Source organism: Anser brachyrhynchus (genome assembly GCF_964034855.1).
Source record: "Anser brachyrhynchus genome assembly, chromosome: 4".
NCBI classification, from domain to species: Eukaryota; Metazoa; Chordata; class Aves; order Anseriformes; family Anatidae; genus Anser; species Anser brachyrhynchus.
The window spans coordinates 73,088,688-73,101,378 of record NC_137698.1 but is presented as its reverse complement, the minus strand read 5'-3'; the positions used below and the strand labels follow the sequence as shown (position 1 = coordinate 73,101,378).

The following is a 12,691-nucleotide window of genomic DNA, read 5'->3' as shown; positions in this document are numbered from 1 at the left end:
TCGGTTCGGTGGATGGCCGTTTTAAAAACCTGCTCTGCCGTTTGTTGTTACTAGAGAGAACGCACTAAAGATGTACAGCTGGCAGGGGATCTGTGGATATCTGCCAGGGATCTGGCAGGGGATCTGTGCTGCTCCTTGGGTGCTGGGTGAGCCTGGTTCCTCTGGTGTCCACCCTGGAGGAAGTTCTGCACTCCACCGAGCCCTTAGTGGCGACACTCCTTGGTAGCTTGGAAGCCATCCCTTATATTTTTCAGGAGAAAATGAGGAAATTGAGTAGGTATTTTACCTCCTGACTGCTGTGGGCTGCCGAGTGTAGGAGTAAGATGTGAAACAAGACTAAACAGGGTGCTGCTGCACCCTCATGTTGGCTCGCTCTTTGTTTCCCCTGTGAGCCTTAGTCCCCCATCTGCCCGTGCATCCCATAATGAGTCTCATATCCCCATAGGCAGAAACTGCCCTGCTGTAGGGTGCTGTGGAGAGCCTGTCCCATGGATTCCCTGGGATGGGAGCCGATGCTGCCCTGGGACAGCCCCCGGGGTGCTGGGTGTTAGCTGGGCTCCCCCACCCGCCCTTGTGCCTCCGTGCTCCTTTCTGTGTGCGGAGCCCATTTTGTTATCCTGAACCCTAACACCGCGATTTTGGGTCATCCACTAAATGGTCGTTTTCCTTCTAATTTATTTTAATTGGAGACAAATAATTTTGCTGGTACTTGAAGCTGAATTCGGAGGTGTCGCCAGGAGCTCTGATTGATTATTCATTAGCGATCCGTGGCTTCAGTACAGAGCCTTGTTTCCTTCTGATTTCCTCTCCTTTATGCTTGGGTTTGACTGGAAGCTGCTCTGTATCAGCTTAGCTCCAGCTGGGGATCTCTCCCTCCTTGTTTATCTCAGCTGTACCATGCATTTCATTAAGAAGCTGTTATTATCCATATAAAATGGAAGGATTAAAAAGGATGAATGAAATGAGAAATGACCCTAGAGGAAGGAACTCTATTAAATCCACACTAGAAATTCTTGTTAAATGCAGACAAGAAAAGACTAGGAGTCTGTCTTTTTCAAGCTGTATGACAGTATTTCATTTTCCTTTCGTTCTTTTACTTTTTATAAATTTTGCAGGTCCTAGTAAAAAGGTAGGTGCCCAGCCTCTCCCTGAAATGCTGCTGTAGTAGCCAGAAGAAATACCAATCCGTGTCTTTGGGCCATAAAGAAATGTGTTTTGCATAGCCTGTGAACTCCCTGCAATGTCACAGCTGTTAAATATAGCACGTGGCATCTGATGCCACCACTACTGGCAGGGTTGAGGTGGTCTGAATATTGTGAAATTATCTGTACAATCATCTTGCCTTAGTTTTCCTACAGTCTTGCTTTAAAACTGGAGTTTAGAACTGGGTGTCATCCGTGTCCTGTATATTTTCAAGTGGGTCTCACTCCCTCTCTCATTTAAAATCAAGATAAAACACTGATGAAATAGAAATAATCAGAAACCAATGAACGTGCTTTGCTTCTCACGTCACTGATATTTATAAAGCACTTTGAAATCCTTCCTTGAAATGTGTTATCAAAGTGAGAAGAGGCGTTTTAAAGGGGTTTCTTGCTTTGTTTTCATTTTTTAAACTTAACTAGGGGTTAGATGCCCCGGTCTGGAAGAACAAAGTGCTTAGGACCAAGGTGGGTCCCGCGTGTTTTCTGCATGGCTGGTCTCTCCAAATGTTTGGTTTTCTAGGTTTTTTTGGGTTCATGTTGTGGAATCATCAGAGATGCGAGAATTTAAGGTCAGTTACTGATGGAAGGAGTTACACTGGTTATTGTTCATTGACTAGCGTATTTATAGAAATGTCCCGACAACAGTAAGACTTTCTCCTCGTGCTGTTTGGCACCAAGCTGACTGTGACCATACCTGATAGGCGTTCCCATACCAAAGTGCTCTTCCGGGCTAATGCAGAGATCTAACCGGGGTTTCATGTCCTCTTCCCACAACTTGTGGAGGTCTGTGTGACCTTGTGCCTCTCAGAGCAGCCTGCTTGATGTGTGTCAGTGGATTGAACCATTGGTAGCCCACGACTGCTTGTGATTCCATGAGAAATCAACATTTCTCATGGCTTTAGCTGAATATTTGGGGTCTTTTAGTCTCTTTTTTAAATTATATCAGTCAGCTAAAATATTCCTTGCACTTAGTTAAGAGCTTCTGTATTCAGTCTCTGGGAAGGCAGAGCAATGTGACTCTGAGGAGACCACGTTGCAACTAATTTGGATGAGTTATAGTTTGATGTGATGTTTTATTCCTGTTTTCTGTCCCACGAGTACAACACTGGAAGTCTGAAGCTGTCTTTCAGCGAGGAACAGACAAACGGGAGCTTCTGTGTCTCTCACCATCTCCTCAGCCAGCGGCATTACTTGAGGTTTGATGGCAAAAGTCTTCCGTGCTCTGAGTTTAAGGAGACACGGAGCGTACAATTATGCTCTAAATTAGGATTCCTGTATGTGATTTAAGTGTGCTAACAGTTGATTCGCGTAGCATCCGTTCAAATAACTCCAGAATAATACTTGCAGCACGATCTGTGTGGTTTTATATGAAAATAATTAAGAGCTTCTTTGTTGCTGTGCGTTCCGTGTTTTATAACCCTTTTAGCTTAAAAATTAGTTTGGTTAGGTTATATATCTCTTTCCTTTCCTTTTTGTACCACGAGCCTACCATAAATCTGTAGGCTAACTCACAAAACAGATTTTAAACCATCTGTCATCTCTGGAATTTAATGTCAGTGCTTCTAAAAAAGCCTTTTTCCACATAAACATCCCCCTCTCCAGAGTCAGAAAAAAACCCAGCCCTTCCCATGTCAAACATACTGTTTGGTTTTCGAATTGCCATTTGTTTGGCTTGGAAAAGAAGCAGGGGTCTCAGAGCAGGAAATATGGGGACAGTGCCGAGCAGGGAAAACATCACAGCACGTGGATGCGGAGCCCTGCCCTTGGGGAGCTGCGAAGATCCCGACCCGGTCCCGTAGCAGAGAACGTTTCTCTTCCAAAAGGCACAGGTTTTATTCCCAGCGTCCCATGCTAATGAATTATTTCTTCTCCTCCAAAAAGGTCTGAATGAAGGCTGCGAAGGGCTGGGACAAAGCTCAGCGCTTTCTCCTCTGCTCCCGCCGAGCCGAAGGACCGACAGGGGAGGAGCGGCGACGGGGCGAGTGCCTCCGCTGAGGCCCACGAAACACTATCTCTCGCAGGCAGCTGCTCAGGGCCTCGTGGCATGTGCCAACACAGCGTTCCTATCGGCCCTCAGCTTCCCACCGACGGCTGGGGGGCCCCACACCAGCCCCGCACGCAGATCCTTTGAAATTTTGCCTCGGTGGCAAACAAATCCCCCTCGTTCCCCAGCAGCCCTTCTCCACCGGGCCGGGCAGCGCGGAGGGGAACAGAGCAGCCTCGCGACCCATCTACCTGCAGTAAATTCGCTTCCTAAAATAGCTGCAGAGCTGTGAGGTATTTTTATGGCAGTCACGCAGCCTTTTTCTGTCCTGAAGGGCTGTAAGGAGAGCCTGGAGTTGTTAGCTTGTGTGCAAACTGGTGCAGTTCTGCCCGAGTCTGAAGACAGCCCGGAGCAATAGCTGGGAAGAGGGACGTAGCTGCTTGATCTTGGTTGGGTTTGAGGTCTGACACCGAAGGGTGTCGGTGTAAATGTCAGCACTGTGCCGTCCTGCACTGCTGGTAGGTTCAGTAGCAGCACTCATCAGGTGCATTATCTTAATGACCCCGATAATTCATAAGGTCTCCCCATCCGTGGTGCATTTTAGCATTTCTGTCTGCTGCGAGTCGAGTGGGGAAAAGGAAACCACGTTTGCCATCCTCAGCCACGTCCCGACGGGGGGATCTCGAAGCCAGTAAATGTAAGAGCAGTGTGAAAGCCCCAGGCTCGCCAAGGCCACTCTGCCTGCCTGGACCCCTCGCTCACGGCTCTTCACCTCTTTGTGCCTCCCGTGTGAGGAGTGCCCTGGCTGAGCGGGGGAAAAACGTGGCGTCAACTGGAGAGGAGCGTGCTCTGCTTTGGGAGGATCAAGAGAGCTTAAATTAGAAGCGCCAAGGACAGCCCTCGCCCCTGCTATTTCTGCTGTAAGGACAGGCGGGCGGCCCTTTGCCCCGCAGCTTCCCCAAGAGGAGCGGATCGGTTTCACCAGCCCTTTGGTTCCCTCGGCCAGGTTGAAGCGTGCAGTTCACGTCTGCAGATGCCGAAATCTCCTGCGTGGAAACCCGAGTGGGGACGGTGCCAGCTGTCACCCCCAGGGTGAAGGGGACGGTTCCTGGAGGCACCGTGCAGGATGCATTCTGCTGCAAAATGACCACGAGGGATCTGCAGGAGCCATCGCCCGGGGAATACCAGCCTGGAGCCTCCTCCTGTGCAGCTGGTGCTTCCCGGGCCCCAGTCCCTTCGTGGCTCTCAGGGTTTGGCCTGTCAAGTGACCCCCGTCAGCCCCTTCCCTGACCTCGTGCCCTGCTTATGTTCACATCCGCAGCTGTTGGATTCAAACCGGGGACCCCGGGCGCAAAGACGGTGCCGTTTATTTTTAATCCGTGGCGCTGTGCGAGCGTTAATTGGGGCTGATAATCAGGGACCCGAACCTACTGGCACCCTTCTCGGCGGTTTCAGCTAGGGATGCTGGCGTGGTGACAGCTCAGCTGCTGCTCTGCGTGCAAGAAGCATGCACCAGCCACTGAACATGCTGAGGAAATAGGAAATATTTCAGCAATTCCTACACGTGTCCATCCACGTTTGAGCAGAAGCTTGTCGGCTTGGCTGCTGGGTGCCGATGATAGGGAAACATGAGTTATTTGGGGGAAAATAAGGGCTGTTGTGTTTAACGCTACGATGTAGCAAATGTTTGGGCAGCCCGACCAGCACGGGGGGCACGGTAATTAGACGAGCACAACTTGGATGGCTTGGGATGCGGCTGGTGCTGTGCGGGTATGTTTGTAAGAGCAGGCTGCCGTTCAGAAAATACGGATATGCAGGTGTTTCTGGAGGTTTTCTCAGTCCTGGTCAGTACCTGTGGGAATTGCTGAGTTTGTCCATGTGTTTCAGTGGCTGCTGTACCGGTGTAAGTTAGTGTTACACGTACGCGGCTGTAGGACCAGGCCCCTGACGAGGAAAGTAGCACCGCCAAGTCATCAGCACTCGAGATGTCGCGTGAAGCCCTGCCAGCCCCTCGCGCCAGCTCCGGTGCCGCTCCCCAGGCTGTAAGGTACGCGCTGTTAGGAGTGTTGTCACGTCCTGGTTAGCCTCTGAAGGTCAGATCGCTGCACTGGGAGAGCCACAGAAGGAAGAGGAAGGACGTAATAGCCAGGGTGGAGTGTGGCTGTGCTGGTAAGCGGAGGCAGGAGGAGGTTTGGTGGTGGTGCAGCTGCTCCCCTGCAACGTGCCAGAGGCTGCTGAAGAGAAGCCAGCAGTTCAGTTGCTTCAGTATTCCCCCGGTGATCAGGAAACCCCATGATACAGGAAGCTTTGTCCTTTTCCTGTGTCATTTAGTGGCGAACTTGAATAACGAAAACAAAAAACAATCCCAATCCTATGTCGTGTAACTACATAAACAAATACAGTTGGCTCCACAGATTAACTCGGCGTGATAGAGTTTCTCCCCTCCTCTTTGTCTCAGTTCTCTTGATTTAGTTGAGCATCCCCTCAAGCTGCATCAAAAGCAGGAGCAGTAGGGGCACCTGCATCTCCTTTTCCACGCTCTTTGGGCATTTTGGTGCTTCCCTCTTCTGACCTCAGTTGTCTTTGCTGTAGGAGAAACAATTTGCAGAGCATTTAGCTGCTTTTATGGATCTTCCCCAGTGCACTTGCACGCACTTTCATTGCCCTTCTCCTTTCCCCTTCTGCTTCTGTTGTGTCCCTTTGGACAAACACCGACCACAAGTGCACACAGCAGTCCAGACTGGGGCCTGCTGCTGATGTGCCTAATAGGATTATAAGATTTTCAGCATTAATCCTTGTCCTACTCTTTAGGCAGGCTAACCTTTTCCTTAGATTTTTGCCTCTTGTTGCACAATTAGCTGACTCTTCGGTGGTTTCTTTCCAGCTGCTCTTCTGGCCTTTTTCAAGGCAATTGCAATGGGTGTGGACCTCTTCCTACCTCACTGACGAATGCCACAACTCCCTTGCCTTTTCCTACACCCCGAGGGTGTCTGCTATCCCCAGCCTGCAGGGATTCACCTCCGTAGCTTTAGATACAGCAGCTGCCGTGCGAAGCTCTGGGGGTCCCTGGCTGGCTGGTCAGGATGCCTGCTTCTGCTTTTGCACAGGGGGGTGAAAGGGCCGGGGCTTCCCAGGTACACGGCTCGGTCAGAAGAGATCTGAAGGATGGAAATGGGTGGGGAGGAGAGGCTGGCTGTCTTCGTAGCCTGGCTTCCTAAGGAAACGAGGCGTAAGCAGTCTGGTTTATTCCACTGCTCCCAACTTGGATCCGCGGAGCAATTTCAGCCAAACCAGGTGGGTCAGAGAGGTTTCAAATATTAAGTTTCTACGTTATGCCGAAAGATCAGCTGCTCGTAGCAGTGTCCACCGGGAGGTAAGAGCTGCCGTGCTGACTCCGCAGTAGTTCAGGGAACGTCAGGTAGAACTGGAGCGTTGCAGAAGAAGATTGGAGGCACGAGGAGGACCTGGGGAGCAGCAGGGGTGGAATTTGTGTGGTTTGGGCTGCTGTCCCTCAGATTTGGGCTGCCACAGTAACTTCGTCAGGCAACAGCGTGATTTAGGGGCGATGGGTTGGCACACAACGGAGAAACAAGGAGCACGGGAGGCCCAGCACATGGGAGGAGACCCGAGGAAGAGCAGAGTAAGAAGCTGGTGGCACTGCAGCCACTAAAGGAGAGGGGGGACAGAGCGGGACCTGCTAAAGGACCAAGCCAAGGGTTGGTAGGAGTAAAGGTTTTCAGGCACTGGAAGGGGAAGGTGGGAATATTGATCAGCAAAGCACGCAGGGAGGCTGGAAGGGAGACTTAGGCAGGGAATGGCTTAGTGGCTCAGGCGGAGGGACGAAGAGTCAGGCTTGTTTGTGTGTGTGCTGTACAGAAGGAGCAATTTGGCAGCAGTTCAAGCGTGGGGATGGAGGAAGGCAGGAATCAAAGATAACTAATTGCGCAGGAAACTTGGATGAGGGGGAAGAGACAAGTATTGTCTTCAGCAGAGGGAGGAACTGGGGGAGGAGATAAAGGGCTGATGTGTGTGTATGAGTTAAATCTGCTGTACTCGAGCCTGATCCAAAGCCTGGCGAAGGCAATAACCTCGGTAGATGCTGGAACACGTCCGTGTGCAGGTGTTTGTCTCCGTAACCCTGAGCGGGCCTTCCAGAAACGCCCGACCATCTTTCGTTTTCAGTTTGCGCGGCGTACACAGAGGTGAAGTGACTCCGGGCCACGTAGTAAGCTGCAGCAACGACGGGCCGGGATCCAACATTCCCTAAACCAGCTTTCAGGCTGGTGAACCGTGGCAGTTGTGGATGTCCTTATATGCACACAGCACGCTGCAAAGCACATCAGTCAAACTCGCGATCTCCAATTTAGGCAGGGCACATCGTCTTATTACCGCTCCTTTGCTTTGCGTATGCAAAAGTACCGCAGGGTTTCCTTCCCTTGCAGGAGTTTTTTCAAGTGTTTATTGTCTGCAGCTAATTCGGGTCTAGCGATCCCATAAACTATTTTGCTTCTTCGGGATCCAGTTACTTTCTGTTTCCAGCATAAACTGAGGAAATGGATATCAATCACTCGGTGATTATTTGCAGGAAATAAAAGCGTGATACAGCAGCCTGGCCGGGCCAAGAAGGAAGGGCAGAAATGTGGTATTTTTTCTAAGCAGAGCCAAAAATATTATTTATGTCTTTGTCCATTTTTTTGGAATATTGTGGATTTTTTTTTTCTTTCGGAGCACTAATTCCTTGGGTTAGCTCCTGCTGCCATTGAACTCGGAGGGAATATTTGTTATTAGCTTCAGTGAGAACAGCATCAAGCCACTGTCCGTGTGTTCCTCCTCGCCTTAACCGATGTTTCTTAAGATATTTCAAGGGTGAACAATGCAGTTGGTTTCCCAAAATCTTTCTGAGCATTCGTATCTAATCCTTACAGATAGCACGGCCCCTGTGGGCGCGAAACAGGTTCGGAGCTGTTTCCAGCAAACCTTTCTGAAGCCAGCATGAAGCCTTTGTGAAATGCTCATTCCCCTCACCTGGTAGCTGCTTTTCTGAAGTCTGCTTTGTGCTTCAGGTTTTGCTAAGCTATGCTACAGCGGGCATGATGAATAGCAGGCAGATTGTCTTCGGTCGCTGCTCTGGAAATCAAGACGCGTGCTGGCTCACTCCCTTTTTTCACAAATACCTTCTTGAGCTATGGGAAGTACAACGGCACGCCACATCCCGGAGTATTAATTTTTAATGTCTTACGCACAGTAATGGACTCAGCTGTAATTACGGGTCCCGCGGCACACAAACACTCCTGGCAGAATGGAAAAGACAACTGCGGCTCCGCGCGGCTCCGCAATTAGGGGCTGAAGCATTGATCGTTTCCATTCCCAAGAGCGACAGAGCCAGCCATATGGATTTAAAGCAAGAGCTCCGGCGGAAAGGGGGGGGATTTGCAAGCCAATAAACGTTCCCCTGCAGTCTGTTAAATTCAGACTTTGCAGCATCATCCTGCTGCAATGAATAAAACCTGGGCAGGGCAAAGTGGTTCTGACAAGCCTATGCCTACGTCGAGAATAATCGAAGTGAATACACAGCCAGGCAGCGATGCAGAGAAGAGTTAGGATAGAATTTTTTTTTTTTTTCTCTGCGGTGCTATTTTTAACTTAAGGATCCTTGTTTCTTTCTTACATGAAATCTGGAAGCTGACAGCCCCCCTTTCAGACTTGGAACTGGAAGGAAACTATCTGAAAGGAGATCTGGGGGTTTTAGGGGTGGTCCTGTTGGCATATCTTGGGCAAATTCCTCCTTCTGTGATGAGCTGAAATGGACTTTACACAACAGTGCAGAGTTATTCTCTTTAGCAGGTTAAATGTAGGATAAGGCCCCAGCAATCAAACCCTCTGGCCAGTGCCACTTGGATGCTACTTTGTTCTCTACCAGCTTTTCAGAGTTCTGAATAGAGATTTTGAAGGGATTTTAGATAAACAAATCTCGTTTTGTCCTGCCTCTGAAAGCAATATTCCTGCATTCCTGGTGTCACACTGCATTATTTCAAAACCAGGTTTTTCATTTCCTTTTTAAAGCATGGTGGTGGTCCTTTTTTGTGTGTGTAACTCATAAAGTACAGCTCTAGAAGCCATTCCAAAAGGAAAGACAACCTGAATTCCTCAATTCATGTCAATGGCAACATGTTCTCTGAATGCAATGATGCAAAATGTGCCTTGTCCTCTACTTAGTGCACTCAAGCTTAAAGTGGATCCTAACATTTTTTACTAATGCAAAAAATACATTTAACAAATCAAAAAAATAATACTTGTCTGAGAGGAAGTCAATTTAATTATTTTTTCCTTCTCTTTTTTTTTTTTTCCAGGCTTATATTTGGCACTCTTTACCCAGCGTATTACTCTTACAAAGCCGTGAAATCGAAGGACATCAAAGAATATGTGAGTAATGAGATCTGGGGCTGTGCTGCAGGGTTCGTTTTCTAAGATTGCTCCTGACCACCTTGTAAAGGTGTCACCTGTACGCTGGGAAAGCTCGCAAGGGGCTGTCTGTCCTGAAGATGGACTGCCCGACTGCTAGGCAAAGTCTCAAATAAAATGACTTGGGTTCCTGCTTCTGGCTCCTCTGCCGGATTGGTGCGCCCTTTGACAAACGCATGCCATTTCTCTGGTGGTGCGAGCTATATGCAGCAGACATAAAAGGCGTTCGGCACCCCGAGCTTGGCGTGTTTTCCTTTGTTTCTGAGGAGCAGTATAAATCAAAGCCTTTTCAAAAAGCCTTGAAGCTTTAGCTGCTCATTCAAAACAAGGATCAGAAGAGGCAGCTTGAAGTGCCTATGACTGAATCTGCAGACAGAAACATCCTTCCTTGTGGAGTGACCTATTTACGGACACGGCTGGCAGCTGGCTGTGCTGTCTTGTCCTTTTATTAAAAAAATCTTCCTGGGCTCCCAGTTTCTCAAAGCAGAATTTAGGGAAAGTGAAACTGGGGAGAATCAGAACCACTTGGGCGCTGTTGGAGTCCTATAGGATTTGCACAACCTAGCCCCGTTAAGTTCGCTGAACCCAGCTCAGCTTCCTGATCCTGACTTTTCAATCCTCTTAGCATCCCAGGGGTAACAAGGCCATTTTCTCCTCTGGGAAACAGCCGAGATGGCTATCCCATTAAGTCCTTAGTGCGAGCTCAATCTGGGGCTCACCGTGGCTGCTTAGATTTTTCCTTTTTATTGTTCATCAGATAACAGTTTTTGATATTTTGAGGATCAGAAGTGTTCCAGAACACATCAGATACTGAAGGCAAAATGTCCCCGCAGCCCTTGTGCAGCTGTGCTGCTCCAGGTTTGTGCACCCCTGGCATGGAAGTGCTGAGATCCCCGGTGTCTGCCACTGATACGCAACACCTCCATAAGTCCCTCCTGGAAAATTTTTAGTTTAAGGGTCCAATTCCTGTTAGAAATTCAATTGCAAAAGAGGAACTCACATATGAAGTCATGACCCAAATGTGGGAACAACTGGTCCAAGACCTGGTCTACACTTAAAATTGTTTTTCAGTTGGCACACCAGTTGTGGAGGTAGGTTAGTCAGCAGTCTGCTTAAAAAGAAAAAAAGCTATTTACACTGACACAGTACAAACCCCCATGTACTAGTCAAAACTTCTATCACTGTGGTTTATTTTTATTCTGCTTAGTAACAGTCGTTTTGATAGATGTTGTTTTAGGCCGATCTAGGCCCATCCACACCAGATCTCGGGCAGTGTTTAAAAGCTTTGCTGGCATTAACGTGGAGCTGACAGAACTGTGCTGGCAGCGAGGCCTTGAGGGAGTCACAGTTATGTAAAAAGTCTGGCAGAAGCTGCCCTGGGAAGACAACTCTCCCATGCGTTTGGCACTGCCACTCTACTGCTGTAACACTAAATATAAATATATAAATATAAATGCAGGGGGAGCAGGCATACAGCTGGGTGACCGGTGCTCGGGGAGTAATTTCAGTACTTGTAGCCAGATGGAGAGACACTACAGGCACTGTCCCCACTATTGGGAGGGGCTGGAGCAAGCTGTTTCAGATTTATTGCCATCTCAAGTGTCCTTCCCCAGGGCAGCACCTGGTTTAGGTGTCCCTCTTGCGCTGCCTTCTTTCCAGCCTTCTCTCATTCTGTTGCAGTTATCCCAGCAGTTGATGTTGGTGGTGATGTGTTTTTTTTTTAAATTAAAACAGAAAATTCCATAGCAATATACATTTTTAAATATAACCTACTAGACAACAATTTCAGCTAATTTAACAACTTTTGTCTTACCATCGTTTTTTCTTTGGAGATGCAGATTCTTAAAGCTTTCTGAACCGTAGGTTTTACAATTTTTGATTGGAAAAAAAATGTTGAGGGAGGGCAAAAAGTTTCTCTCTCATTCCCAGTACTTGGAAATTACTCCTCACATCCCCTCGGTGGGATGTGCTGCAGGAGAGGAGCACCACATTGCTTGATAAGAACGAGTGGAAGTGCTGATGGCATGAGGCGAGTAATGTTTCGTTCCAGCCCTAGCAGAACCAGTACCGCAGACATCAGGATGGCTTAGCTGTGCCTCTAAATTTCACTTACTGATCAGTGACCACAATCCCCAGGTTCTTGAATTTCTCAAGACACTGCTGCTTCCCTGACCAAGTCTCCAGAGACCCTTTCCACGTCTGTCGCTGTCAAGGGAGTCAAGTGCAGTCACCCTAGGTGAACACAGTGACGGCACAGCGTGTGCTTTTGCCACCAGTGTGAGGCAAAATGCTCTCACCTAAGCCCTGAGCAGGGGATTTAAGCTGAAGCACTTGCTCTTGTCCCTGCAATGTCCCTGCTAAGGGTATGTACGTGGGCAGGCACCCCTGCTCAGCTGCTGCATGCTAATTCCGTGAGCTGTGCTGCCATGACTGTGCTCCTGAGCCCTGGATCGTGGGCTGGGCAGTCACCTCTCTGCCTCCTCCTGGATACTTTCCCCTGCCTGTAGATATTAAGTAAGTAAGTACAATTTGTCTTAATTGCAGTTTAGTCCACACCCTAGTACTAAGCTTTGTTGTTAAGATGAGCCAAGTGAGGTTTTTAATACCCTGTGACAGGGCTGTGGTCCTTTCCTGGCCAGTGGAGCTTCCTCTGTAGGGACTCTTCAGTGTGTCAAGCTGTCCTCCTTGTCATGAGACCAGGCCCAAAGGCCAGATTCTTCCTTCCCAAGGGTTTGCGTGGAAATCTGATGTGTGTTATGAGGTGGGGAGAGCCCTGGCTTCTTCGAGTCCTTAGGGATTGTTAAATATAAAGCTTTTTTTTCTGTGCAGGTTGGTCTCTGCACTTGTGCCTGTACAAGATGCTTTGAGGGTCTTGGGGCAAAATGGCTGTTACTGAAAGCTTCCTGTTTCTTTTGCCAGGTCAAATGGATGATGTACTGGATCATATTTGCGCTCTTCACAACAGCAGAGACGTTCACGGATATCTTTCTTTGCTGGTGAGTACCACATGGGAAGGAGTCTTTGAAATGAAATGGAAAGAAAA

At 48.6% G+C, this 12,691-nt stretch overlaps 1 protein-coding gene across 5 annotated transcripts in view; it reads left to right on the top strand.

Annotated features, from left to right (window-relative positions):
• Nucleotides 1-12,691, top strand: part of REEP1 (receptor accessory protein 1) — an 83,095-nt gene that overhangs the window by 32,744 nt on the left and 37,660 nt on the right. For all 5 annotated transcript variants that reach the window (XM_080591356.1, XM_080591355.1, XM_080591353.1 and 2 more), the window contains exons 2-3: nucleotides 9,537-9,609; nucleotides 12,568-12,644. In XM_080591356.1, coding sequence (XP_080447482.1) covers nucleotides 9,537-9,609; nucleotides 12,568-12,644 — 150 coding nt within the window. The remainder of the gene's footprint in view (nucleotides 1-9,536; nucleotides 9,610-12,567; nucleotides 12,645-12,691) is intronic.